The 27,152-nt window shown below is 47.8% G+C and overlaps 1 protein-coding gene across 7 annotated transcripts in view; it reads left to right on the forward strand.

Annotated features, from left to right (window-relative positions):
• The window catches only part of LOC121577700 (forkhead box protein P4), a 174,421-nt gene that overhangs the window by 67,326 nt on the left and 79,943 nt on the right, over positions 1–27,152 (forward strand). For all 7 annotated transcript variants that reach the window (XM_045223923.1, XM_041891494.2, XM_041891496.2 and 4 more), the window contains one exon: positions 9,219–9,399. In XM_045223923.1, coding sequence (XP_045079858.1) covers positions 9,229–9,399 — 171 coding nt within the window. In that variant the 5' untranslated portion in view covers positions 9,219–9,228. The remainder of the gene's footprint in view (positions 1–9,218; positions 9,400–27,152) is intronic.

Genomic DNA, 27,152 nt, shown 5'->3' on the forward strand with positions numbered 1-27,152 from the left:
GTTCAAATAAACCTACCATTAAAATTATAGACTGATCATTTATTTGTCAGTGGGCAAACTTACAAAATCTGCAGGGGATCAAATACTTTTTTTCCTCACTGTATGTATGTATACATTGTGACGTCACGAGAGGCTACACAGCTTTCAGCGGGATTGCTCAAGTAGTGCAAGGAGACAAGGTTCAAACAAAACAAGGATTTTATTATAGGTCTTGGGAAATTAACGAAAATATAACAAAATTCTGTTCTCTTGTGGCTCTTTAAGGGTTAACAGTTCAGGGATGTCTCTTCCACATCCAAAATCATAATTCTCACTCGCTCAGATAACTTTTCCCCAGCCTTACTGTAGTCCACGTTGCAGCTAGTGGCCAACCCAGCAAAAAGTCCTTCCAAATGTCTCTCACGTATTTCCACAGGTGCATATATCCAAAGGTGAGTATTTCCCAAAGGTAAGTATCTCCAAATCCTTATATTCCTCATGGAAGTGGACGTGCAGCACTCTTGTCCTCCAGAGAGCCCAGGTTGGAGACTGTGTCTCTTCCCTTCCCAAACCTTCAGCTCATCAGCTCCTCATTTGTTTCAGCTGCGTGGGAAGATTGGCCATAGAGGGGTGGAGTTCCCGACCCTACCAGCAGATGGAGCCATAGCTGTCTGGGTTTGCAGCCACCTCAGGGGGATGTAACGTCCCTCCAGGACACAGCCTCTCGTGACATCACACATCCCCCTCCTCGGGACCGACGTCCCTCGTCGGGTAAAGGCAGCGAAGAAGGCATCACGCCGGGAGAGGGCGTCCGCATTGCCGTGGTGCTTGCCAGCCCTGTGGACAACAGAAAAGTTAAACGGTTGCAAGCTCAAAAACCATCTGGTTACTCTACTGTTTGATTCCTTGTTCTTGGCCATCCACTGCAGAGGGGCATGATCAGATACCACCATGAAACGTCGGCCCAGGAGATAGAACCGAAGGGACTCCAGGGCCCAGACTACAGCCAGACATTCTTTCTCCACCGTTGAATAGTTCTTCTCTCTTGGAAGTAACTTTCTGCTTAGGTAGAGAATGGGATGTTCTTCACCGTCATGTGCCTGGGTGAGGACAGCACCCAGACCCACCTCCGAAGCATCCGCTTGGACAATGAATTCCTTCTTGAAGTCTGGTGCCACCAGGATCGGACTGGAGCAGAGTGCTCGCTTCAGGTTGAGGAAAGCCGCCTCCGCCGCAGGGTTCCACTTCACCATTCGTGAGTGGCGTTTGGTCGTCAGCTCCGTCAACGGTGCAGCTATGGTAGCAAAATCTGCAATAAAGCGTCTATAGTAGCCAGCGAGGCCCAAAAATGACCTTACTTGCTTCTTGGTGATGGGCTGCGGCCAGTCCTGTATGGCCCGCAGTTTGGCTTCCTGTGGTTTGACCAACCCCCGCCCAATGGTGTACCCCAGGTAGTTTGTCTCACTGAAGGCCAGCTTGCACTTCTTCGGGTTTGCCGTGAGCCCTGCTTCCCTGAGCGAATCCAGCACCGCTTGTACCCGGGGTATGTGGCTGGCCCAATCCGGACTTTGTATAACAACATCATCCAAATAAGCCGCTGCGTACCTCTTGTGGGGGCGCAAGGACTCGATCCATCAGGCGTTGGAATGTGGCAGGTGCCCCGTGGAGACCAAACGGAAGTCGGGTATACTGGTAGAGCCCCTCCCGGGGGTGGCAAAGGCTGTCTTCTCCTTAGACGCCGGGGTCAGGGGCACCTGCCAGTAGCCTTTTGTGAGATCAAGAGTGGTTAGGAAACGAGCATGCCCCAAGGAGTCTATTAAATCATCGACACGAGGCATTGGGTATGCATCAAATTCAGACACTTCATTCAACTTTCGATAGTCATTACAAAATCGTACTGAACCGTCTGGCTTGGGAACTAGTACGATGGGACTTGCCCAGGCACTGTGGGACTCTTCGATTACTCCCAACTCCCGCATCTTCCTTACCTCCTTCTGTATAACCACTTTACGAGCCTCTGGCACGCGGTACGGGCGCTGGTTTACCGTTCGGCCAGGCATGGTGCGGATCTCATGTTGGACCACCTCTGTGTGACCGGGAAGGGAGGAGAAGACATCCTGGTTCTGCTCCACGAGTTCCAGGGCCATCTGTCGTTGATGTGGGGACAGATTTGGACCCAGCTGAACCTCTTCTCGTGCCGGTTCCTTGGTCTCTGTGGGGGGTAGACAGCTGAACAGCGCCTCTCTGGCGTGCCACTTCTTTAAAAGGTTAACATGATAAATCTGCTCAGTTTTTCTTTTATCTGGTTGCCTCACCTTGTAGTTTACTTCTCCCATGCGTTCAATGACCTCATATGGTCCTTGCCAGGTTGCCAGGAATTTACACTCAACGGTTGGCACCAGGACCAGCACTCTGTCCCCCGGCTTAAACTCCCTGGGTTGAGCAGATCTGTTGTAGGAGGCTTGCTGTTGCCGCTGACTGGCCTCCAGGTGTTCCCGCATCATGGGATAGATGGCCTTCATTCTCTCCCTCATAGCCCCGACATGGTCGATCAGTGTCCGCTGTTGGCATGGCTGCTCCTCCCAGGCCTCCTTGGCGATGTCGAGCAGTCCTCTGGGTCTGTAGGAAAGCAAGAGCTCAAAGGGTGAAAAACCAGTAGAAGACTGAGGTACCTCTCTCACCGCAAATAATATGTAGGGTAACAGCTGATCCCAGTTGCGCCCATCTTCCCCCTACCGCTTTCCGCAGCATGGATTTTAGTGTTTTGTTAAAACGTTCGACTAGGCCATCTGTTTGGGGGTGGTAGACCGAGGTTCTCAGCTGTTTGATTTTCAGTAAAGCACAGAGTTCTTTCATCACCCTGGACATGAATGGAGTCCCTTGGTCCGTCAATATCTCTTTTGGGATTCCCAGACTAGTTGAGAGACGGAACAGCTCCTTGGCGATTTGTCTGGATGTAGCCTTCCTCAGCGGAATGGCCTCCGGGTACCGGGATGCATAGTCCAGAATGACCAGAATGTATTGATGTCCCCTGGAACTTTTCGGTAAGGGCCCGACTATGTCTAATCCAATCCTCTCAAAAGGAGTTTCGATAATGGGCAAGGGAATGAGCGGGTTTCTATATGTGGGCTTTGGCGCAACCTGCTGACACTCAGGGCAACTACGGCAGTAGTTCTCTATCTCTTTGTGTACTCCTGGCCAAAAGAAACGTTGCATGATTCTTTCCTTAGTCTTCTCTACCCCCAAGTGGGCCCCTAGCGGGTGTGTGTGTGCTAGGTTGAGTACTGTGGCCCGATAGGGCTGTGGCACGAGGAGCTGTTCATGCACTTCATCATTTTTCTTGACTATGTGATATACTAACCCCCGGTTTACTGCGAAATGGGGGTAAGTAGGGTTTGTCTTATCACCTAACACTACACCTTCTAATACCTGCACATTTCTTAAGGCATTTGCAAGAGTAGGATCTTGTAATTGAGCCGTACCATACTGGCCTGTGAGAGGGGGAAGCTCTTGGGTGCCTGGGACGTCTTCTTCACTGGAGAACGGAGCACTTTCCTGGGCTGCGTTCTCTTCTCCCGTATCCGGACCAGTCTCGGTGTCGGTCTGGGCACCTGCCATCCCTATCAGCGCCCGGGTGGGAGTGAGTAACTCGGAGGATTGCACCGGAGCCTTCCCAGGATGAGTCTTGCCTCTCCGTTTCCGAGGTACTCGGGTTATCCTCTCCTGAGACTCTCTCCAGAGTGGGTAAAAGGCTGGGCAGTCTCGTCCAATTAGGACAGGGACGGGGAGGGGAATCAACCACCCCCGCCGTCGTGTGTATGGTTCCCCGTGTGCTGGTCATTGTAAGTTCAGTAATGGGGTATTCTCTGGTGTCCCCATGGACACAGGAAACTGGGAGGACTTTCCCCGGGGTCAGACACGTTGGGCCCACCAAATCCTTACGCACCAGGGTGGCCCGGCTACCAGAATCCAGTAAGGCCTCCACATCATGGTGATTCACAGTTACCGGGCAGGTGGGGGGTCGATCTGGGCCGCCATCTACGACTCCCAAGAGCGAGGCAACACGGTGTGTGGGTGCTGAGCTGGAGGACTCCGCAGTGGGCATAGGTTCATCGGCTGGTTTCCCACACTGCCAGGAGATATGTCCCATCTCCCCACACCGGTAACACTGTCGAGTTTCCCCCTCCTGGTGTACTCTTCTTGGACCCGCCTGGTTTCTGGCTCCCCCTGGAGCCGGGATAAGTCCTGACGTGGCTGGGTTCGAGACCTTGGGGTCCTTTGGACGGGTTCTTCCCATTTGTGGTGGGGCCGCACTCCTGGGGTCTTTTCGGGAAGCATTCAGCATCTCCGCTGTGGCCTGGTACTTTTCCACAGCTTCCACGGTCAGATCAGCCGTGGTCAAGGCCTGTTGACTGATGAACCGTTTTGCCTCATAAGGCAGGGGCGCGTGAGGTAACGATCCACCACAACGGCCTCCACCACCGCCGCTGCTGTATTCCTCTGCGGATCCAGCCATTTCCTTGCGATTCGGACAAGTTCATGCATCTGCGCCCGAGGAGGTTGGTCTGGTTGGAAGGTCCAGCTGTGAAAGCGCTGGGCCATACCAAACTTTGTGAGTCCATATCTGCTGAGGATCTCAGACTTCAGGGCATCATAGTCAGTAACCTGGTCAGGGCCCAGGTCCCGGACAGCATTCAGCGATTCCCCGGTTAGAAAGGGGGCTAACAGCCCAACCCACTGTTGCTTGGGCCAGGCTTCCCTAGTGGCCGTGGCCTCAAATGCATGCAGGTATGCCTCAATGTCATCGGTAGCTCCCATCTTAGATATAAAGTCACTTGCCTTTATTGGGCGGGTATTTTGGACCACCCTCTGTCTCTGCAACTGCAATTCCTCTGCCTTCAGAAGGTTGGCTTTCTTTTGCTCCTCCAAGAGAGCCACGTTTGCTTGCATCTGGGCTTGCTGGCCAGCAACAAGGGCTTTCAATATGTCCTCCATTTCAGTCGGGCGGGGAGCCTACGGCCAACTTGGAAAACTGGGTGATCAAACCTTCGGTATCCTCCTCTGACATGCACTATTAACGCTTGAGCGTGCCCGTATTCTCCACCATCTGTGACGTCACGAGAGGCTACACAGCTTTCAGCGGGATTGCTCAAGTAGTGCAAGGAGACAAGGTTCAAACAAAACAAGGATTTTATTATAGGTCTTGGGAAATTAACGAAAATATAACAAAATTCTGTTCTCTTGTGGCTCTTTAAGGGTTAACAGTTCAGGGATGTCTCTTCCACATCCAAAATCATAATTCTCACTCGCTCAGATAACTTTTCCCCAGCCTTACTGTAGTCCACGTTGCAGCTAGTGGCCAACCCAGCAAAAAGTCCTTCCAAATGTCTCTCACGTATTTCCACAGGTGCATATATCCAAAGGTGAGTATTTCCCAAAGGTAAGTATCTCCAAATCCTTATATTCCTCATGGAAGTGGACGTGCAGCACTCTTGTCCTCCAGAGAGCCCAGGTTGGAGACTGTGTCTCTTCCCTTCCCAAACCTTCAGCTCATCAGCTCCTCATTTGTTTCAGCTGCGTGGGAAGATTGGCCATAGAGGGGTGGAGTTCCCGACCCTACCAGCAGATGGAGCCATAGCTGTCTGGGTTTGCAGCCACCTCAGGGGGATGTAACGTCCCTCCAGGACACAGCCTCTCGTGACATCACAACATACACACACAAAAAAAACATATGGGGGATTGGAAGTGATGCAGACAATTACATTGATGGAAGTTACAATCTATCTGCAATATTAAAGCTGATCTACCCCCTAAAAAATAAATAATAATAATAATTAAAAATAAGACATTATTTTTTTAACTGCATTGTTGGTTAAGGGCTTGTAAGTAAGCATTTCACTGTAAGTTCTACACCAGTTGTATTCGGCGCATATGGCAAATAAGATGTGATTTGATTTGATTTGACATGCGCTAGATTAGGGTTGGAGCTAAAACCTACAGGACGGTAGCTCTCCAGGAACAGGGTTGGAGAGCTCTGCACTAGATTAAAAACTAATGTACAGTATGGACACAGATAGATAAAATGAACACTTTATATGAATACTTTAGTTTTAAGTTATTCAAGTATAAATTACCAAAGTTACCATAAATTACCTGTTAATTACCAAATTTGCAGAAGATTCTGTTAACTTTGGTAAATTAATGGTAGCTTTGCAACCCTAGTTCTTACCCAGGAGCCTTTGCAGCAGCTTCCTGTAGCAACAGGACATATTGTAAGATCCAACCAGCTTCATCAATTACACATGAGGATCTGCTCATACTAGAGAGAGAAAGAGAGAGAAGTGTGTGTCAGCGTATATTAATCTAGCAGGGTGTGTATCTCTCTCTCTCTCTCTCTCTCTCTCTCTCTCTCTCTCTCTCTCTCTCTCTCTCTCTCTCTCTCTCTCTCTCTCTCTCTCTCTCTGTCCTATAGCTGAGGCATGTTCAGTCCCATCCTCTCTCTCTTCTCCTCTATCCCAACTAAAAGGCAGAGGAACACTTTATTCCCCCTCTATCCCAAACACATAATGTATCTCTCTGATCTGTATACCTCCTCCCTTTTCTCTCTCTCTTCTTCCCTCCATCCATCCATCCATCCCTCCCTCCCTCTCTCCACCCCTCAGGATAGTGGGAATGCCTCTTCCTGCTCTCGCTCAGGTCAGGGGTTCAGCTGCAGGGGGTTTGGTGTGTGTGTGTGTGTAACACGTCAGGGCAGGCTCCTGCGCTGGAAGCTCTTCTGCTCTGCCAGAAACACTTAAATCGGTGTGTGTGTGTGCAGCATCGTCTGTCTCACAGCTCTAATCAGAGGTAGATTTATGCCTGTGCCTCTCCTCTGACCTCCTATTACTACAGCTATATACACCCATTACAGGATATGACATAGTACACACCCATTAGAGCACCATAGTGTACCACACAGTGTGTGATTGTTTGTGCGTGCGCCTGTGTGTGTCTACCTGTATAAAAGTGACAGGTCCCCCCTTCAACCCTCGTTCCCCTTCATACTCGCTCTGCAAACTCTCTCTCTCTTTCTCTCTATCTCTTCCACTCCTGGAGGTATGCGGTAGAGAGAGGGGCAGTGATAGCTAGTAGACAGTGATTCATGGTTAGAGAGGCGTATGAAGCGTCTGCTGTGGGATGAAGTCAATGAGCTGTACAGTCTGGAGGAAACTCAATCTGTGCCTGAAGACCCTTAAAGACCTTCTAATGCACTCAGCACAGCATAGAAGCAGCTACTATACCTGTTCTGTTCTGGAGGGAGACTACTGGCCACACATAACTGTCTTCACATGAGAGAGAGAGAGAGAGAGAGAGAGAGAGAGAGAGAGAGAGAGAGAGAGAGAGAGAGAGAGAGAGAGAGAGAGAGAGAGAGAGAGAGAGAGAGAGAGAGAGAGAGAGAGAGAGAGAGAGAGAGAGAGAGAGAGAGAGAGAGAGAGAGAGAGAGAGAGAGAGAGAGAGAGAGAGAGAGAGAGAGAGAGAGAGAGAGAGAGAGAGAGAGAGAGAGAGAGAGAGAGAGAGAGAGAGCCACACAACCCCAATAGGCATCAGTGGAAAAGCACAACTTGCTGTGTGTGCGTGCGTGTGTACAGAGTAGGGTTGTCTTTGAGAGGGGGATGTTTGATGCGTCTTCTTAGGCTCCCTCTAATTAGAACGCTCTCCTTCGACAAACACAACAAAACGCGCCCCTCCTTAGTTTGTTGTTATTTTTGAAAAAACAACACTCGCTAACACAGGGAGCGGGGATGCATTTGCCATCGTTAAGAGAAAGCGTGAGCGTGGGAGAGTGGAAAGGAGCGACAGAAACAGAGAGAAAGTGAAGGAACAAGAGAGAGACACGTTTGGAAAACACAACGAGCTTCAGATGAGCTGGGCCTGTGAACTATTAATGATGAGCCCAATCTCTGATTTCTGCTACCAGTTTTAGAAATAAACTTTCTCTGTGTTTGCTTCTGCCAGGGGGGCACAAAATGCCATGGAGGCATTCCACCCGTTGTGTGAGAAACCCTGTGTGTCTGAGTGTGTGTTCCACTGGCATTCGGAGAGAATGTATGTTTTCTTTTTCTCAGAGGCAAGAGCAAGTGAAAGTGTGGTGTGTGTGTGTGTTTGTATCTCCGAGGGACAGCAGGTGAAAGTGTGGTGTGTGTGTGTGTTTGTATCTCCGAGGGACAGCAAGTGAAAGTGTGGTGTGTGTGTGTGTGTTTGTATCTCTGAGGGACAGCAAGTGAAAGTGTGGTGTGTGTGTGTGTTTGTATCTCCGAGGGACAGCAGGTGAAAGTGTGGTGTGTGTGTGTGTGTGTGTTTGTATCTCCGAGGGACAGCAAGTGAAAGTGTGGTGTGTGTGTGTGTTTGTATCTCCGAGGGACAGCAGGTGAAAGTGTGGTGTGTGTGTGTTTGTATCTCCGAGGGACAGCAGGTGAGAGCGCTGGTGTGTGTGTGTTTGTATCTCCGAGGGACAGCAGGTGAGAGCGCTGGTGTGTGTGTGTTTGTATCTCCGAGGGACAGCAGGTGAGAGCGCTGGTGTGTGTGTGTTTGTATCTCCGAGGGACAGCAGGTGAAAGTGTGGTGTGTGTGTGTTTGTATCTCCGAGGGACAGCAGGTGAGAGCGCTGGTGGCACTGCTAATGGAATATTGGCAGATGCTTGTGGAAAAACAAAAGAATGTGTGTGTGTTCCTTAGTCATCAGTAGGTGGTGTAAAGGACTGGCTGTATTGGTTCGCCACCACAACAGCTGACAACCTCAAATCACACTGAAGCATCTCCACTCCCTACAGCCCCTCCCTGACATTTACAGGTTTTCCTACAGGCCCAAACCTCAGCCTGCCCTCTCCTCCGCCTTACTTTCGGTCCCTCTTCACCCATATATCCCCTTCTTCCTAACCCCCATCCCCTCACCCCTGGGCCTACAGTCAGATCTCTGTGTCAGCACCATTGTGTCCTCTCTCTCTCTCTCTCTCTCTCTCTCTCTCTCTCTCTCTCTCTCTCTCTCTCTCTCTCTCTCTCTCTCTCTCTCTCTCTCTCTCTCTCTCTCTCTCTCTCTCTCTCTCTCTCTCTCTCTCTCTCTCTCTCTCTCTCTCTCTCTCTCTCTCTCTCTCACTCGTTGATCCAGGTTCCGGAACACAGCTCACACTGCCATGGCTGCACTCGTTCACCGTCACCTAATCTCTGTTTGTTTATCTTTCTTTCCCCTCCCTCGCTTCCAGGTGCCACGTGATGATGGTGGAATCAGCCTCTGAGACCATTCGAACTACGAACTCCAATCAGAACGGAGTCAGCAACCTCAGCAGCCAATCGGACGGTGGGGGAGGGAGAGAAGGCGGTTCCAACGGGGACACCAATGGGGAGATCAGCCCAGTGGACCTACTGCACCTCCAGCAGCAACAGGTGTGTGTGCGTGTGTGTGTGTGTGTATGTGTGTGTGCACTTCATGCTCAGTTGTTTGTGCTTGCGGGCGCCTGTGTGTGTTTGAGTAGTTGTCTAACACCCAACAGTTGTGCAACATATATTTGTTTAGGAGCACTATGTACAGTAGTTTACATTATGTCATGCAGACACACCCTGTGCTAATTCAGATTCTCATACACAACATGTTGAGAAGACGTGCTGACATATAGATGGCAATGAGAAAGTACATCCATCTTATTAGAATCAGATCCCTGTGAGCTTTTAACTGTGTGACAAACTGCATCATCTGCACTTGTATATCTGTGAAACTTTTTCACTCTCTCTTCCCAGTCATACATGACTCACACATACTGGAGAAATGATTTGTTTCATTAAGGTGTGTCTGTGTGCGTGTGTTTGCATTTGATAACTGAAAAACACTGTATTTATGTGTGTGTGTGTTTGTGTGGACGAGCTTGTGTATGTGTGTGTTTTATTTCAAGGTTGGTGACACCTTAGCGTGATGTGGTCGGTGTTGCGCTGTTTTAGTTCCCCCCGGTGTGTCAGTGTCTCCCCTCCCCTGGCCACTGTATCAGATAGAATTTCCGTGCTTCCTGGAGTTCCTTGGCTGAAAATCCACACTTTGTTTCCAATTATCCCAGATCCCCAAATTCCTCCTCCCTTACTCTTTATACCGCCAGACTAGTGACATCACACACACACACACACACACACACACACACACACACACACACACACACACACACACACACACACACACACACACACACATAGGCCAAGAAACCGGACAGCATTATTTGAGTTGAGGTCCCTATATGAAAAGAGCAGCTGAGTAACTATAGTGATTATAATGAAGGTGGATTATGTAAATGAAGAGAACTTCTACTTCTCCACTCTTATCCTTTCCCTTTCTACCCTTTCACTCCTCCACTTCTCCCTTATTTTCTGACTGCATCCTCCCTCTGTTTCCTCTGGAACCTCCAGGCCTGGACACACACCCTGACCCGTACCTCACACAAGTAGCTCTTTATTCTGTGGCCTCGTCTCTTTTTTTCTGTGTTGTTGCACCTGCGTGTCTGTGTGTGCGTCTGTGTGTGTGTGTGTGTGTGTGTGTGTGTATGCAGTGGTTATTTCCTCCCTTATATGCCTTACCAACCTCAAACATACCACCCTCTCGCTTTCCATCTTTCACTCTCTTCCTCTCTCACTCCCTCTCTGCTTGATGGAAGAAAAGCTCAACCTTTCCCCTAGTTCCTGGAGTTACAGTCTGTCTAGTCACATAATCGCTACTGTGGATCTCCTTTATCATACCTTGATACAATGGAGATATTTACGTCTGCTCTCTCTCTCTCTCTCTCTCTCTCTCTCTCTCTCTCTCTCTCTCTCTCTCTCTCTCTCTCTCTCTCTCTCTCTCTCTCTCTCTCTCTCTCTCTCTCTCTCTCTCTCTCTCTCTCTCTCTCTCTCTCTCTCTCTCTCTCTCTCTCTCTCTCTCTCTCTCTCTCTCTCTCTCTCTCAATTCAATTTCAATGTAAGGGCTTTATTGGCATGGGAAACGTATGTTAACATTGCCAAAGCAAGTGAAGTAGATAGTAAACAAAAGTGAAATAAACAATAAATATTAACAGTAAACATTACATTCAGAAGTTCCAAAAGAATAAATACATTTCAAATGTCATATTATGTATATATACAGTGTTGTAACAATGTGCAAATAGTTAAAGTACAAATGGGAAAATAAATAAACATAAATATGGGTTGTATTTACAATGGTGTTTGTTCTTCCCTGGTTGCCCTTTTCTTGTGGAAACAGGTCACAAATCTTGCTGCTGTGATGGCACACTGTGGTATTTCACCCAGTAGATAAGGGAGTTTATCAAAATTTATTTTGTTTTCGAATTCTTTGTGGATCTGTGTAATCTGAGGGAAATATGTGTCTCTAATATGGTCATACATTTGGCAGGAGGTTAGGAAGTACAGCTCAGTTTCCACCTCATTGTGTGGGCAGTGTGCACATAGCCTGTCTTCTCTTGAGAGCCAGGTCTGCCTACGGCAGCCTTTCTCAATAGCAAGGCTATGCTTACTGAGTCTGTACATAGTCAAAGCTTTCCTTAAGTTTGGGTCAGTCTCTCTCTCTATCTCTCTCTCTCTCTTTCCTTCTCTTTCGCTCCGTGTAGAGTAGAACAGTGATCTGTGTTCTCCTGTCATCACCACTCAATATCCCCCCCAGCTCCCCCCAGCCGCCCCCAGCTCCCCCTCTCCAGCTCAGATCTGAGTTCCGTGCCAGTGAGCATTGCATGGTCCTTTGATATCACAACTATACCTTAAAATACCAGTTTTCTCCCCCTTTCTCTCTCTTTCACTTTTTCTCCTAACCTCCTCTACCTGAAGTACAGAGCAGTGTAGGTGGTTAAACACCCTGCCTAGACACACTGGAACAGAGAGGAACCACTGAGCCTCTTTACACACACAAACACACACACACACGCAAACACACCCCTTACGGAAAAACCACATGAATTTCACACGATCACGTGTTCCAAAAACAAGTTTTCAAGTGATCACGTGATATTATGTGTTAATGTGATAACATGTGACAACATGTAAAACAACATGTAATAACATGAAACTACACATGTGAAAACATGTGATCATGTAAAATTTAATGTGAAATTGTGTGGTTTTTCTGTAAGGGTCACATACACAGAGATACACACACACGCTCAGACACACAGTGCTCTTCACAGGGCGGCGTTGTCAGAACACAATGCTGTCTCTCCCTGGGCCTCTCGGAAGCCTGGGAGAAATCACAGCCATCTCCTGCCGTCAAACCCCTCCACCGGCCTCTCTCTCTCTCTCTCTCTCTCTCTCTCTCTCTCTCTCTCTCTCTCTCTCTCTCTCTCTCTCTCTCTCTCTCTCTCTCTCTCTCTCTCTCTCTCTCTCTCTCTCTCGCTTTCTCCCTCTTTTTGGTCAGTGATAGGGCTGGGCGATATGGCCCAAATATCATATCACAAATGTTTTTTTAAAGTTGACGGTATGATGGTATTTTATGGTATTTATGTTTTTCAATAATACAAATTTGCTTTCATTTTGCTTTATGAGTTGTGCATGACCCTATGGTGGCAACACACACATTCTAAGTGATTTCAATGGGTCTTTCTCCATTCAACCCAAAATTATTTTTAGCATTTTCAAACAAAAAATGCATTTGATACACTAATTTCCACACTGCCACTTAGGGCTGCACGATATGGGCAAAACATCTAGGCCTTCTTTTTTTTACCAGATATTGCAATTGCGATTTGACTTGCGACTTGGGTGAACACTTGGGTGAACTGTTGGAATCATGGAAATATAATGATTATTCTAATTCTATAGTTATATCATAATAGTGGGCACTTTGAATACAGTGTTGTCTGACATGACAACATGACAACATGACAACGAATTCAGAAAGCCAGGGAGGAGTTATTGTGACAGGGTAGGAACCAAAGTGTTGGTCACTGTTTCCTAGGCTACCCTATAATCTTTGCCTACATTAAATGTTTTCTCTTAGCTACTTCATGTAGCTAACATATTCATGCTTTGCCTATTCCTCTTTGATTTAGAAGATACTGTTGCACAAACAACATGCTGATTTAGGGCTACACCATCACTTTTATCAGGCTGTATTAGCTAGCTACGCTTGCTCTGACTTAGTACATTTATTAGCCAGCTAACTAGCGATTAGCATTAACGGCTAACACAATTTATTTTAGCCACAACTTGCTAAGAAAAGACAAACTAGCTGTTTGCAGACAGTAAGATACATAAACTAATAGTGTAATTATAGAACTCTTGTGGATTTATATTAAGAAGCTAAGTGGAAAGCAGCATCGTTTTCACCAACATCTTATTGCAGGTGCTGCATTGACCATGCAGACTGAACATAAGTTGTTTGTCTCATGGTCGAGCAACAACAACAGCGCTCCTTGAGTGACAGGAGGCTTGGTCTGCGTGGAAAGTGGCATGGAGAAAGAGAGAGAGCGGGGAGAGATTTTTAAAAAATTGACGTTACACATGGTGGAAGTGTATCACATTTTACAAACCAAACATTGAAATACCGTTATAGAAGTTAAAGTAAAAACCCAAACCGGCCACTGCATCAATACCGGTATATACACTGAGTGTACAAAACATCAGGAACACCTGCTCTTTCCATGACATAGACTGACCAAGTGAATCCAGGTGAAAGAAGGATTTTTAAGCCTTGAGACAATTGAGACATGGATTGTATGTGTGCCATTCAGGTGAATTGGCAAGACAAAAGTATATACTTATTTCCCTCATTAAAATGCAAATCAATTTATAACATTTTTGACATGCATTTTTCTGGATTTTTTTGTTGTTATTTTGTCTCTCACTGTTCAAATAAACCTACCATTAAAATTATAGACTGATAATTTCTTTCTCAGTGGGCAAACGTACAAATTCAGCAGGGGATCAAATACTTTTTTCCCTCACTGTATGTGCCAGGCGCACCGGTTTCAGTGTGTCAAGAACTGCAACGCTGCTGGGTTTTTGACGCTCAACATTTTCCTGTGTGTATCAAGAATGGTCCACCACCCAAAGGACATTCAGCCAACTTGACACAATTGTGGGAAGCATTGGAGTCAACCTGGGCCATCATCCCTGTGGAACACCTTGTAGAGTCCATGCCCCAACGAATTGAGGCTGTTCTGAGAGCAAAAGGGGTTGCAACTCAATATTAGGAAGGTGTTGCTAATGTTTTGTAAACTCAGTGTAGTAAAATACTGTATACTGCCCAGCCCTAGGTAGTGAGAGGAGTGAAAGTGGAAAAGTGTAGGGTGTGTGAGAGAGAGAGGGAGAGAGAGAGTGAGAGAGGGCCTACAGGTAGAGAGATGTAACAGAAGGCGAGTGGGTAAGAGGGTGAGAGAGATGGACGGGGCAATGGGATGGAGGGAGCGAGGGAGAAGAGGGGACTGTGGGATAGAGGGGGATGGGGGGGATGAAGGGAGGGGTGTATTTCTGAGACGTGTCAGAAAAGGGCGCCTGGGCCTCCCTGTGGAATGTGCCCTGTCTGCCTCTCCAGAAAGAACAAAACGAGAGAAAAGAGAGAGGACAGAGGAGAGGGAAGACCAGTCCTGCCTCCCCACCCTGAAACTAGAGGGAGAGGGAAAAACTCAAACTGTACCCCATACCCAGAAAGAACAGAGCGAGAGAAAAGAGAGAGAGAAAGAAAGAGAGAGCGAGTGTCAGAGGAGGAACCAGGAGTGAACACAAGTGGAGCTCCCAGCCTCTCTCACAAAGCCAGGATTCCTGCATGTTGTTTCTTTCTCTCTCAATCTATTAAGTGTTCTTCACTTAAAATGATCTCTTTCTTTCTCCCTCTCTTTCTTGCTCTATCGCTTTCTACCCCTGACCAGACGACCTCTCAAGAGACAGCATGATGCTCCCTTTCTCTCTGAGGGGTGAGAAGGGAGGAGGGAGAGGGAGGAGGTTGCATCCACAGGACTGGATGTTAAATTGTGCATAACAGGTTACAAACATCACCAGACAAATCCCTCCCAAACCTCAAAGCCCTCTGTGTGCGCTTATTCACATGCATGTGTGTGTGTGCGTGTGTGTGTGTTTGTCTGACGAGAACCAGGTGTCTCCCTCGCTTTCCTTTAGTTTTTTTCCCTCTTAGTCTATTTTTTAAATGTAGGCTTGATCACTAGATGTTCACTAGTATCTCTATCCTTCCCTCTCATTTCTAGATTTCTCACTCTCTTTTACCCCCTCTATTTCATTCTCTATTCTCTCCCCCCCCTTTTCCCTCTGACATTCCACCTGCTGTAGAAGTCTGGGTCTCTGCCAGCTCACTGTGCAGGGGGAGAAAGAGAGAGAATGAAAGAGAGAGGGAGGAAGAGAAAGGGGGGAGCGAGGGAGAGAAAAGTGAAGCTCACTGCCACTGAAGTGCCATTTCCTCTTGGCGTGCCACTCAACTGTAAACGAGAATAAGGAAGGAAAAAGAGAGTGACTCACATTTCAGACTAAAACACAGTCCGCATCATTGATTTACACACACACACACACACAGGGTCAGAGACAAATTGAAGTTAGGTCATTCGTGCCCTGGGGAGTTAGGGGAACATTGGGTGAAACAAAGTCCGTTTCAGAACAAGCTTTGAGTTTGGAAATCTATCTCCTCCCCCCACTTTCTCGACCCTCTTTTCTCGCTTTCTTCCTCTGTGTAGTTGACCATACAGCCACCGGATGACCAATGACTGAGTCTAGACTATTTAACATCACAGGAAACCATGCGCTATCTATCAACCATCTAGCATCTAGCATCTCATAGATCTGGCTGCATATCTCCCTGATCTCTATACACACACACACACACATACACACACACACAAACACACACACACACACACACACACACACTGCATATCTCCCATGTCTATGTGTGTGGATATCTGAGATCTTTATCTCTTCTCTGTGATTTCCAATCATCACTGTGGCTTCTTAATTACATCCTTCATTAACTCACATGAGTTATTTGTGTGTGTGTGTGTGTGTGTGTGTGTGTGTGTGTGTGTGTGTGTGTGTGTGTGTGTGTGTGTGTGTGTGTGTGTGTGTGGATAGTACTATTCTGTGACCTGGTGTTAATCGGAGTTGATTGGGCCAATGGAGTCAGGTCCTGGAGGTGACTAGATGTCACAGTGACACTAGTGTCCTCTCTTCAGTTTCACTTCCAGGTCAGCGAGAGAGGGATGGATGGAGAAGGCTGAGGCACAGAGGATAGGGAGGGAGGGCTGGCTAGAAGAGAGTGTGCCGGGTGGAGGAGGGTGGGGTGTGTGTGCATATGTTTAAACTCAGTTCTAATATCTATTCTCTGATTGGACAGAGGTGATTCGGACAAAGCAGAGAAACCTCAATAACACTAGTGACTGTGTGTGTGCTTGCGTGCGTGCGTATGTGACTGTGTGTGTGTTTTTGGGGCAGTAAATCGTGGGTTAGTCTGTGGTGGAGTGATGTCACCTCCTAAAAGCATTCCCCTGCTCTAACCTTGCCCTCACACTTTGTGTCTGGGGTCACCACAGTTTACAGGTCCCTAGAGGTCATAGAGTTAGGGGATCGGGGGACTAGGTGAGATGGGGGAGGGGTGAACCGTTGCCTAGCATCACAAAACACCCACTGCTGTTACCACGGTGATACAAAGGGACCTCCAGAGTGCCCACTTCTTGTTGCATTCTTAAAAGGGGCCCCTCTCTTTCTCTTCCCTTCTCTCCTCTCTTTCCCTGTCTGTCTCCTCCCTCCCACTTCTCTCCTCACTCTCTTTTTTCTTTCTTCCTTTCCTCACCTTTCACTTTCTTTATATATATATATATCCAGGCTCTGTCGTAGCCGGCCACGACCGGGAAACCCATGGGACGGCGCACAATTGGCCCAGCGTCGTCCAGGGTAGGGGAGGGAATGGCCAGCAGGGATGTAGCTCAGTTGGTAGAGCATGGCGTTTGCAACGCCAGGGTTGTGGGTTTGATTCCCAAGGGGGGCCAATATGAAAAAAATAAAAATAATAATAATGTATGCACTCACTAACTGTAAGTCGCTCTGGATAAGAGCGTCTGCTAAATTACTAAAATGAAAATGTAAAATATTTATCCACTATGAGCAGAATCCTAACTTTAGAATCCTGACTTGAGAACTCCCTTTGACTTGAGAGTAAATCACGCATTGATGTCAATAGGACATTGATGCTAAAGTCTCAAATTAAGATTAGGCCTTAGAAGCCTCCATCAATGAGGATATGGGGTTGAATGGAACTGAGAGCTTAGGGGAGAGGGAACAGTCAGACAACCTAGGGGTTAGGAATACATATTTCACACACTTGCTGTATGGTCTGGTTAGGGCAGAGGCAACACACACACTAATGATTTATTCAGTAAACCACAGAATAAGGCAGATGATGTCACAGAGTGGGGGGTTTTCTTTAAAGATCATGTAATACTGACTTTGGATTGAAGACACATGTACTCCTACACGCGCACGCACACACACACACACACACACACACACACACACACACACACACACACACACAGACACACACACACACACACACTCCTGCTCAGATGAAACGTGCATGGAGATGAATGCCTTTCACATGTGTCTCTCCTGCTCTCCATCTTTTTCCCTTCCTCGCTCCAATAATCCATATTCCTGGTTTAATGATTTTTTCACACATTGAGGCCTAATTCTGGAATGCTAGTATGTCATATTTATGGGGGATAATAAACAGAATTTACAGCTTTTTCCAAAGGAGCCTTTGAGCAGCCCAAGGATCTGCTAAGAGAAAGGTGGGGATGCCATTCACCCTCTTTTTTTTGGGGGGGATGACATTTTTCACTCTCTTTCTCTCTTTCTTTTTCTCTCTATCCTTTTTTCTGACTTTCTCATTCATTCACTCACTCACTCACTTTCTCCTTCTCTCGCTCTCCCTCCCTTTCTTTCTCTCTCTCCCTATCCCTCTCTCTCTCTTAGCCAAGGTCCAGCAAGCTGATTAGTGTATCATTCTGTTGCTGCTCTCCCTCCCTCTCTCCCTCCCTCTATCTTCTCGATCACTACTCGGCATGGCAGAAAATGGTCGCCAGGACAACTCTGTGGTAACGGCTTTATTTGACTTCTGACTGCATTCAACCCTCTCTCTCTCTAGTGGCCATCCAGGTAGTTGTAGAGTAAAGGCCAGATCAGATCAGGAGGCTTTTGAACACAGCCATGGATGGATGACCTGCACTCTGAGAGGATCACAGAGAAGAAAGTAAAGCCCAGCAGAGAGAGAGAAAGAGAGAAAGAGAATGATAGAGAAAGAGAAGGCCTAGTTGCCATGGACCTGTTTGGGTAGGCATGTACACACAGGCTGGTAAATATGACACACAAACACACACAAGCTGTTGAGTAAGCGTTTTCCCCTCGCTCAGAGCGAGAAGTGGTTGATTGTTGACACTCACACTAAGGTTCAAAGGCCATTGCCATGGTGATGATAGAGGCTCTTTCTGAAGTTGCCTTGTGGCGGGATCAGCAGACGCACATACACACACACACAAACGCGAGCACACACACACAAGGCGTGGGTCAGAGTTGATGAGGTCAGTAGGCAGGGTGATCTGGGTGAGCTGAGCTCATTTCTCCCTCTGTGGTTAGGGTTGTGAGACATACACTGCTGAGACCTGAGACAGGAGGATGAATGAAAGTACAAGAAAGTGAGGGAAACACGTTGGGGGAGTTTTAAAGGAGGGTCAGGGAGAGAAGGGAAGAAAAACGGAGCGACAGAAAAGGAGGACGCCGAGAAGGTAGGAGGGGGTGACAGTTGGGTGATCACTGATCACCGTTGGTTGTGCTAATTTCCTATTCGCTACTGTCCAGGTCAGGAAGCGGTGGCCATAATTGACACTAATCGGCGTGTGTTTAGGGTGTGTGGTGTTTATGTATGTGTGTATTTGTGTGTGTGTGTGTGTGTATGTATGTGTGTCACAACGTTAGTCAGGCGAAAGCTGCTCAAAAGGAGCCGCTAGACAGATTTCACCCCTTCCAGCAGTAGGGGATCTCCGGTGCACTTTGAATAGCTCTGGACCCACAATGCACCACAGCACCAAGGGCCTGGCTAGTCACAGAGCAGGGGGAACTCTTTTGCCTTTCCCTTCCTTCCTCCCTCCCTCCTCTCCTCTCTCTCTCTCTCTCTCTCTCTCTCTCTCTCTCTCTCTCTCTCTCTCTCCCTCCTCTCTCTCTCTCTCCCTCTCTCTCTCCCTCTCTCTCTCTCTCTCTCTCTCTCTCTCTCTCTCTCTCTCTCTCCCTCTCCCTCCTCTCTCTCTCTCTCTCTCCTCTCTCTGTCTCTCTCTTTCTCTCTCCTCTGTTCTCCCTTAATCTCTCCCCCAGTGTTCCACTACAGTCTTAGAGAATAGAGACTACAACAGAACGAGAGAGAGAAAGTGAAGAGGGAGGAAATAGAAAAAAGTGCAATACTCACAGCCCTACTCTCAACATAGTTACCCTGGAAACAGTGGAGGGCACACAATGGCACACACACACACACACAATGGCTGCCGAGGCCTTTTTAAGTGTTGCTAATTAGCTTGCCTGCTCTGGCTCTTTGTGTGAGCCATCTTAAAGACAGATGAAAGTCAAAAGGGAGAAGGCACAGGGGAAGAGGAGAGGAATGCAGCCTCTCTCTCTCTTTCCACTCTTCTCCTCATCCCAGGGAGAGGAAGATGCTGTGATGAGGTCCCTTTTCCCCAGCCCTGTTGGGATGACTTTGTATGTGTGTCTGTGTGCGTACACGCATGTGTGTGTTTGTCCCCTCAGTGAGATGTGGCTCCACAGTGCAGGCTGTGATGTCACTGTTTCCTCCAGTAGGATTTATCCCCTTCCTAAATCACACATTCCATCCCTCCACCCTGTCGCATGCACACACACACACACACACACACACACACACACACACACACACACTGAGCATGAGCAAGAGCACGCCTGGCAACCATAAGGGAAGTTGAAGGTGGGCCCATTTCAGACTTTTGTCAAATTTTTATTGTTTAAGTCATTATTTGCTGGCCTGCCTCAACACTTTCTCAGAATGTCACCATTACACACACACACACACACACGACACACACACACACACACACACACACACACACACACACACACACACACACACACACACACACACACACATACACATAAACATACACACACACTTCCTCCATCTAAAGCCACTACCAGGTGTAAAAACTCTCTGAACCAAAAACATGAAGGTTTATATTTCTGGTTAAGCAGGCATGCTGGGGTAATACATTTCCAAGAGACTGTCTATGAGAGTGTTCCTCTGTTTAACCAATATGCTCTAGTGTATGTGTGTGTCTTTGAGTGTACGTGGGTGTGTGATTCTTTGTATATCTGTGTATGTGTTTTCCCACTGTCTCCTGAGTTTGGTTTTGGCAGCGTTCAGCCTATGTTATTAGTTTGATTTCTTGGTTATTAATAATAGCAGTAAAATGTGTTCCATATGTGGGCCTGGTTGCCAGACTAGTGCTATTCTCATCAGGGGCCCGCCCTGCGCTCTCTCCCCGCTGAGGAGGAGCCTTGGCTGGGCTGGAGGAGCCAGGACCCCCTTAGCCCTGGAGGTCATCCAACTAAGACCTCAGTCATTACTCCTGTCCCCTCTAGAGCAGGACTTGGTGGGCTAGAACTGAGTCAAACATTAGAATGAGAAGAGAGAGAAAATGTGTGTGTGTGTACGTGTGTTAGTGCATGCTTGTGTGTGTTTTCCGCTATGGTTTGGGTCTGTCTGGAGTGACACCTTCCTCTCCTGCCAAACGAGCTGTGTTGAGTAAACCGCAGGGAAACTGCAGTGTGTGTGTGTGTGTGTGTTTGTAGGCAAACTGCAGCAATGTTATTTGCCATCAATTAGTCGGCTGGACTGAGCTCTCTCTCTCTCTCTCTCTCTCTCTCTCTCTCTTTCCACATCTCTCTCTCTCTTTCTACATCTCTCTCTCTCTCTCTTTCCCCTCACTCACTCCCTCTCTCTCCTCTCTCTTTCCTCTCTCTCTCCTCTCCTCTCTCTCCTCTCTCTCTCCTCTCTCTTTCCCTCTCTCCTCTCTCGTTCCCTCTCTCCTCTCTCTCGCCCTCTCTCCCTTCAGTCCTTTTTTGTCCCCAATATTTCTTTCTTAATTGCTCCATGTGCATCTTTATAGTATTTTAATGGGATGTGCATCTCTCCTTTCATGAACGATTCGATTTGCATCTAGATGCATGGGCTCCGATACGATACAGGAACGATACGTTTTATTCTGAAACAATTTTGTGTGAATCAGTTTGATTAGGGGAACAAATTGATTTGATTAGATTTTTTGCATGAACACATGTATTTTACATGTTTTATTCATATCTGCTGCTGATGGGCGCTCAGGAGCCTCTCAGAGCTGGATCTGTCTGAGATGACTTCTCTAAGCTGAGTTGCCTTCTGTTAGTGTGTGTGTCTCGTTCCTTCTCTTTCTGCCCTCAAGTGCTGCCTATTCACACCATCTACAAACACCAACAAAAAGGCTTCTCCCTCTGTCTCCCCTTTTCTCCCTCTGCTTCCATCATTCCTTATTTTGTTATTTTCTTCCTCTCTACCCTGTGTGTGTGTGGATGTGTGTGTGGATGTGTGTGTGTCAATTAGGGTTGGGCGGTATCCAGATTCTCATACCGTCATACTGTTTCTGTACCATACAGGGTATAATGTATTACCGAATGTGCACAAAAGGGATGCTATTTAAAATAACACATATTTTTCATAATTTCATAATCAATAAACGTTTTTCTTTACGCTGAACATCCGGTGTTTCTATGTCAAACGGTTTTGTTATATTTCAGTCTTCTGTGATGTATACAAAGTGTAATATTGGGATGCAAACAAACAATTTAACGAATTTCATCTCTGTATCTGACATGGTACAGGTGTCTTCTTTTTGTAAGCTCATAACCATGTGTGTGAGACTGACCCTGATTTAGCCCACTGCAGTAAAAGGTTAACTTGTAATTTTTTCAGATTGAAAACGTTTTGAGCTAATACTATGTCAATATTTATATTTACAAATTAGCATGTTATTCAGCCAATAAATATAATGCAGCTTTGGATTTTACCCCTGTCTCGCAAATGGTTTAGACCGTTTGGAATTTTACGGAGAGCTTCTCCCGCTTCGCCCAATGAATGCGAAATGATTGCTCTCCTTTATGAAATTACCCTGTTCATGTAAAAATGACAAATACACTGACTGTTTAAAGCAAAACTACCAAAACGATTTCTTATGGTGAACCTGAACAATCTAAATAAAATCTGAATGATTGAAAACCCCAATCATGCATTCCAGGTAATACACTATGTGTCCCCCGTGGACCGGCTCGTACATAAAGCATCCTCAAATCAGGCTGCAAAGGTATCATGTACCTCCTTAACTAGCTGTAATGGCGAGCCGCCGGAAAAAAATAATGTGTACTGTCTTAGTAAAACACAACTTTCCACCACCATTTTCCGATTTTCGGACAACTTAGGATGTTGCACACCCTTGGCTGAACGCGATGTGCAACATCCTAAATTGTCAAAAAATCCCCAAATGGTGGTGGGAATGCACATCAATCCTAGATGATAGTGCAGATCTAGCTGCAACTATCGGCTGCCTAGGCTAGGTAGGCTACACAACTCCGGTCAACACACAATTTTCTACTGCGCATTCGGTAATAATGACCCAGCAGATTACATTGGTTGTCACTCAACTAATAAAGCCTAGATTTGATATTGCGAAAGCCATTTTACAAGCATCTGAATGCTGAAGGTGGCAGATGTACGAATAGCCTATTAGAACAGGGATGGGCCTACCTTTCGTTGACGTGAGCAGCTGTGCCTCCCACACTGTGCGCACAGTTGTTATCTGACAGTCGTACGCAGTTACATGCATAAAAGTTTGATAGGCTACTGAACTGAAGGAGGGGATGCAGCAATTCAGTCACAACAGGTCGTTTCAAAATAAAACAATATGAGTAAAAAACATTAGTGAACCTGCAAGGTTGTTTGAATTGGTTTTCTCTTCATTTGGATCGGTTTGGGCTCCCACAGAACGGTGCACTCATATCTTAAACATTTGAACCGGGGACCAATGCGTATCGGTGAATCGTTACATCCCTAGAATTTTCCTCTCTTCCTCAGTCCTTCCATCTGTCTCTCATTTCTCCTTCTCCTTACCTCTGTCTTTATTGAAAAACAGTTGAATAATTAGCTGTTTGTGTTATGATATACATGTTTTACTATTGAGTTTTAGTGTGTCCATTTTATTCAGTCAGCTAATTTTTATGATCATATTTCTGCTCTTTTGATTCAATTTAGACATTTGAGTATTATAGCAGTCGGACGCTGTAAGCTGTGGTTTCCTCATTAAACAAAAACGTTTTGTGTGACTTGGAGGTGAGGAGCGCACATCTGGAGCACGGCAGGGTCTCAGGGAGTCAGAACAGGTCCCTTTTGTGAAAAATAGGATGTGAAAAAAAATATGAAAACGCTAAGGGTTTTCAAACATTACATCATATTTTGAAGTTCTTTTGGAGTTTGTGAGTTTTTTATTGCGTTGGCTCTGAACATGGCCTTTCCTTTCTTTAATGGGCAGGTTGGGCCATGAGAGGCCTGTTGCAGCCGTTTAAAACCTCAGCTCTCGAACGCAGCTCTATATATTGCGGAAACATTACATTAAATACCTGATTTGGACAGCGGCTGGATGGTGTTTTTGAAGGTGGCTCAAGAGATAATTCCAGCTCAGGGTAATCTGCCCATTTTGAGTTATGAGCGAGCTATAGTTTTAGTACACCTATTATATAGGTATAGATTTAGTCTGCATAGCCTCTACTGGTTCTGAGCAACAACAACAAAAATGTGTGGAAGAGAGAAGCTGGGATTGGAGGAGAAGGCAGGAACAGACCAATTAAAACCAGAACGAGAGAGAGAGAGTTGAAGAGAGAGGTAGAGAAATGAAGGTGTGAAGTCTGGTCAGAGTGGAGTTTATTTGTAACCCACCGTGAAATTGGCCTCCGTTTAGCAGGCTTTACCGGAGTAATGAGAGCATAGGAGGGAGGGAGGGAGGGAGAGAAAAGAGGAAGAATGACGTCTGGTCAGTGTAAAGTTGGCCCTTTTAGCAGGCTTTATTGAGAGGTTGTTCCCAAAACCGCCCCCCTCAGTCCTCATGTCCCTTATCCCTGTCACGAGTTGCTAAGCCAGAACCCAGAAGCAGACCAGGACAAGGTAAGTTGAAACGAAGGTGAGTGTTTATTACAAATTCAAGAGTGATGCTGAATAATCCAGGGAACAGAGCGGGCGGCGTTGATTAGTTGTTGGGGGTGCAGTGGTTGATCCCATCCTGGGTCGGCAGCCGCCGACCACCAGGCAGAGGTTGGATGAAGGTTCCGGACGGGTGACTGCAGATGGAACAAAACGGGGTAAGTAAGCAACCAACCAACAAGGTGCAAAAACAACAAAACTAACGCTAGGCTCTAAAACTGATACTCTGGTAAACCTACTGTTCATGGCTAACGATCCGGCAGGGACTGGATGTTAGGCCAGAGCCTAAGAAGGGTGATGATCAGGACCAGGTGTGCAGATTGCTGATGGGATGCAGGTGCGGAAATCAAGAGAGCTCCCCGGAGCGTTCCCGAACCCTCGGGAAACTGGAGATCACGAACAGAAAAACTAGTCACCAGACAGGACCCGACTCAGACTGCCGGGATCGTTACAGTACCCCCCTCCGACGAACGCCACCGGGCGGACTCCCGGAGCGCCAGGATGGAGGCGGTAGAAGTCACTGATGAGGTCAGCATCTAGGACCTGTCGCCGCGGAATCCAACTCCTCTCTTCAGGACCATACCCCTCCCAGTCCACGAGATACTGGAAACCCCGGCCCCGCCGTCTGGAATCCATGATGCGACGCACCGTGTAGGCAGGACCACCTCCGATCATCCGAGGAGGAGGAGGAGGAGGCGGAGGAGGCAACAGAGGACTGAGGAAGACAGGCTTGAGGCAGGAGACATGAAAGGTGGGATGGACTCTGAGCGTCCTCGGTAGTTTGAGTCGAACTGCCACTGGATTGATCACCTTCTCCACCACAAACGGACCAATGAACTTCGGTAACAACTTCCTAGACTCAGTCCGTAACGGAAGATCCCGTGTGGCCAACCAAACCCTATCTCCGATGGTATAGGTGGGAGCGGGGATCCGGCGACGATTCGCCTGGAGCTGATACCGGTCCGAAACTCTAAGGAGTGCCTTTCTGGCCCGATGCCAGGTCCGGTGGCAACGGCGAATATGGGCCTGAACAGAAGGCACTGAGAGCTCCCTCTCCTGAGAAGGGAACAGGGGAGGTTGGTAGCCATACAGGCACTGGAAGGGAGACATCCCAGTGGCAGATGTAGGGAGAGTATTGTGGGCATACTCAACCCAAGGCAACTGAGAGACCCAGGAGGTGGGGTTGGAAGAGACCAGACAGCGTAGCGTGGATTCCATCTTCTGGTTGGCTCTCTCCGCCTGACCATTGGATTGGGGGTGAAAACCAGATGTGAGACTGACTGTAGCTCCAATGGCCAAACAGAAGGACTTCCAGACAGCAGAGGTAAACTGAGGGCCACGGTCGGAAAACGATATCACTGGGCAAACCGTGGACCCTGAAAACCTCCCTAACCAGGATCTCGGACGTCTCCGAGGCAGAGGGAAGCTTGGCAATTGGCACAAAGTGGGCGAACTTGCTGAATCTGTCCACGATAGTCAGAACGACCGTGTTCCCCTCAGAAGCGGGCAACCCAGTGACGAAGTCCAGGGCCAGATGCGACCATGGTCGCGGGGAATAGGAAGGGGGTGAAGTAGTCCAGAGCTGGGCCGATTGGTACTCTTATTCTGTGCACACACTGGACAGGCAGCAACAAAACCCCGAGTATCCTCGGCCATGGCAGGCCACCAAAAACGTCTGCGAAGAAACGCCATTGTCCGAGCCACGCCAGGGTGACAAGCCATCTTGCTGGCGTGGGACCATTTGAGGACAGCAGGACGAACCGACTCAGGCACAAACAACCGACCGGGTGGACCGTTACCGGGACCGGGCTGAGTCCGAAGGGCCGCCAGCACCTCCTCCTCAATCTTCCCATAACTGCTCCCACGACGCAGTTCCGGGGGAGAATTGTCTCGGTCTTGGACCCACTCTCCTCCGTCTTGGAGAACATCCGGGACAAGGCGTCCCGCCTTGCCGTTCTTAGATCCAGGTCGGAACGTCAGGGAAAACTTGAATCGTCCGAAAAACAACGCCCACCTGGCCTGGCGGGAGTTGAGACGTTTAGCCGATTGCACGTAAGCAAGATTCTTGTGGTCAGTCCAGACAATAAACGGTTGCTCCGCCCCCTCCAACCAGTGGCGCCACTCCTCCAAGGCAAGTTTCACCGCGAGAAGCTCCCGGTTACCCACATCGTAATTCCTCTCCGCAGGCGAAAGCGGCGACGAGTAGTAGGCGCAGGGATGGAGTTTACTGTCCGTGGAGCATCGCTGCGACAGGATGGCGCCAACTCCCACATCAGACCGCGTCCACTTCAACGACCGAACTGACGGGCCGTGTCCGGTTGAGAGAGAATCGGAGCGTTGGTGAATCGCCTCTTCAAATCCAGAAACGCTCGATCCGCCTCCGGATTCCACTTGAAGGTCCTGATACTGGAAGTCAAGGCAGTTAACGGAGCGGCCACACGGCTGTAATCCCGGATGAATCTGCGGTAGAAATTCGCAAACCCCAAAAATCTCTGGAGCTGCAATCTCGTACCGGGCTGGGCCCATTCCAGAACCGCTCTAACCTTCTCCTGGTCCATCCTAATCTCTCCCCTGGAGATGATGTACCCGAGAAAGGATGTCGTGTGGGCGTGAAACTCGCACTTCTCGGCCTTCACGAACAGGCGATTCTCCAACAATCGCTGCAGAACCTGCCGGACATGCTGGACGTGGTCGGAAGGTTCCTTCGAGAAGATCAGAATGTCATCCAGGTAAACAAACACAAAGAGACCGATCATATCTCTCAGGACGTCGTTCACCATACTCTGGAATACCGCTGGAGCATTGGTCAGTCCAAAGCGGCATCACCTGATACTCGGTGACCCATCGGTGTATTGAAACCCGTCAACCACTCGTCCCCCTC

This window comes from Coregonus clupeaformis, chromosome 12 (assembly GCF_020615455.1).
Source record: "Coregonus clupeaformis isolate EN_2021a chromosome 12, ASM2061545v1, whole genome shotgun sequence".
Classification (NCBI taxonomy): Eukaryota; Metazoa; Chordata; class Actinopteri; order Salmoniformes; family Salmonidae; genus Coregonus; species Coregonus clupeaformis.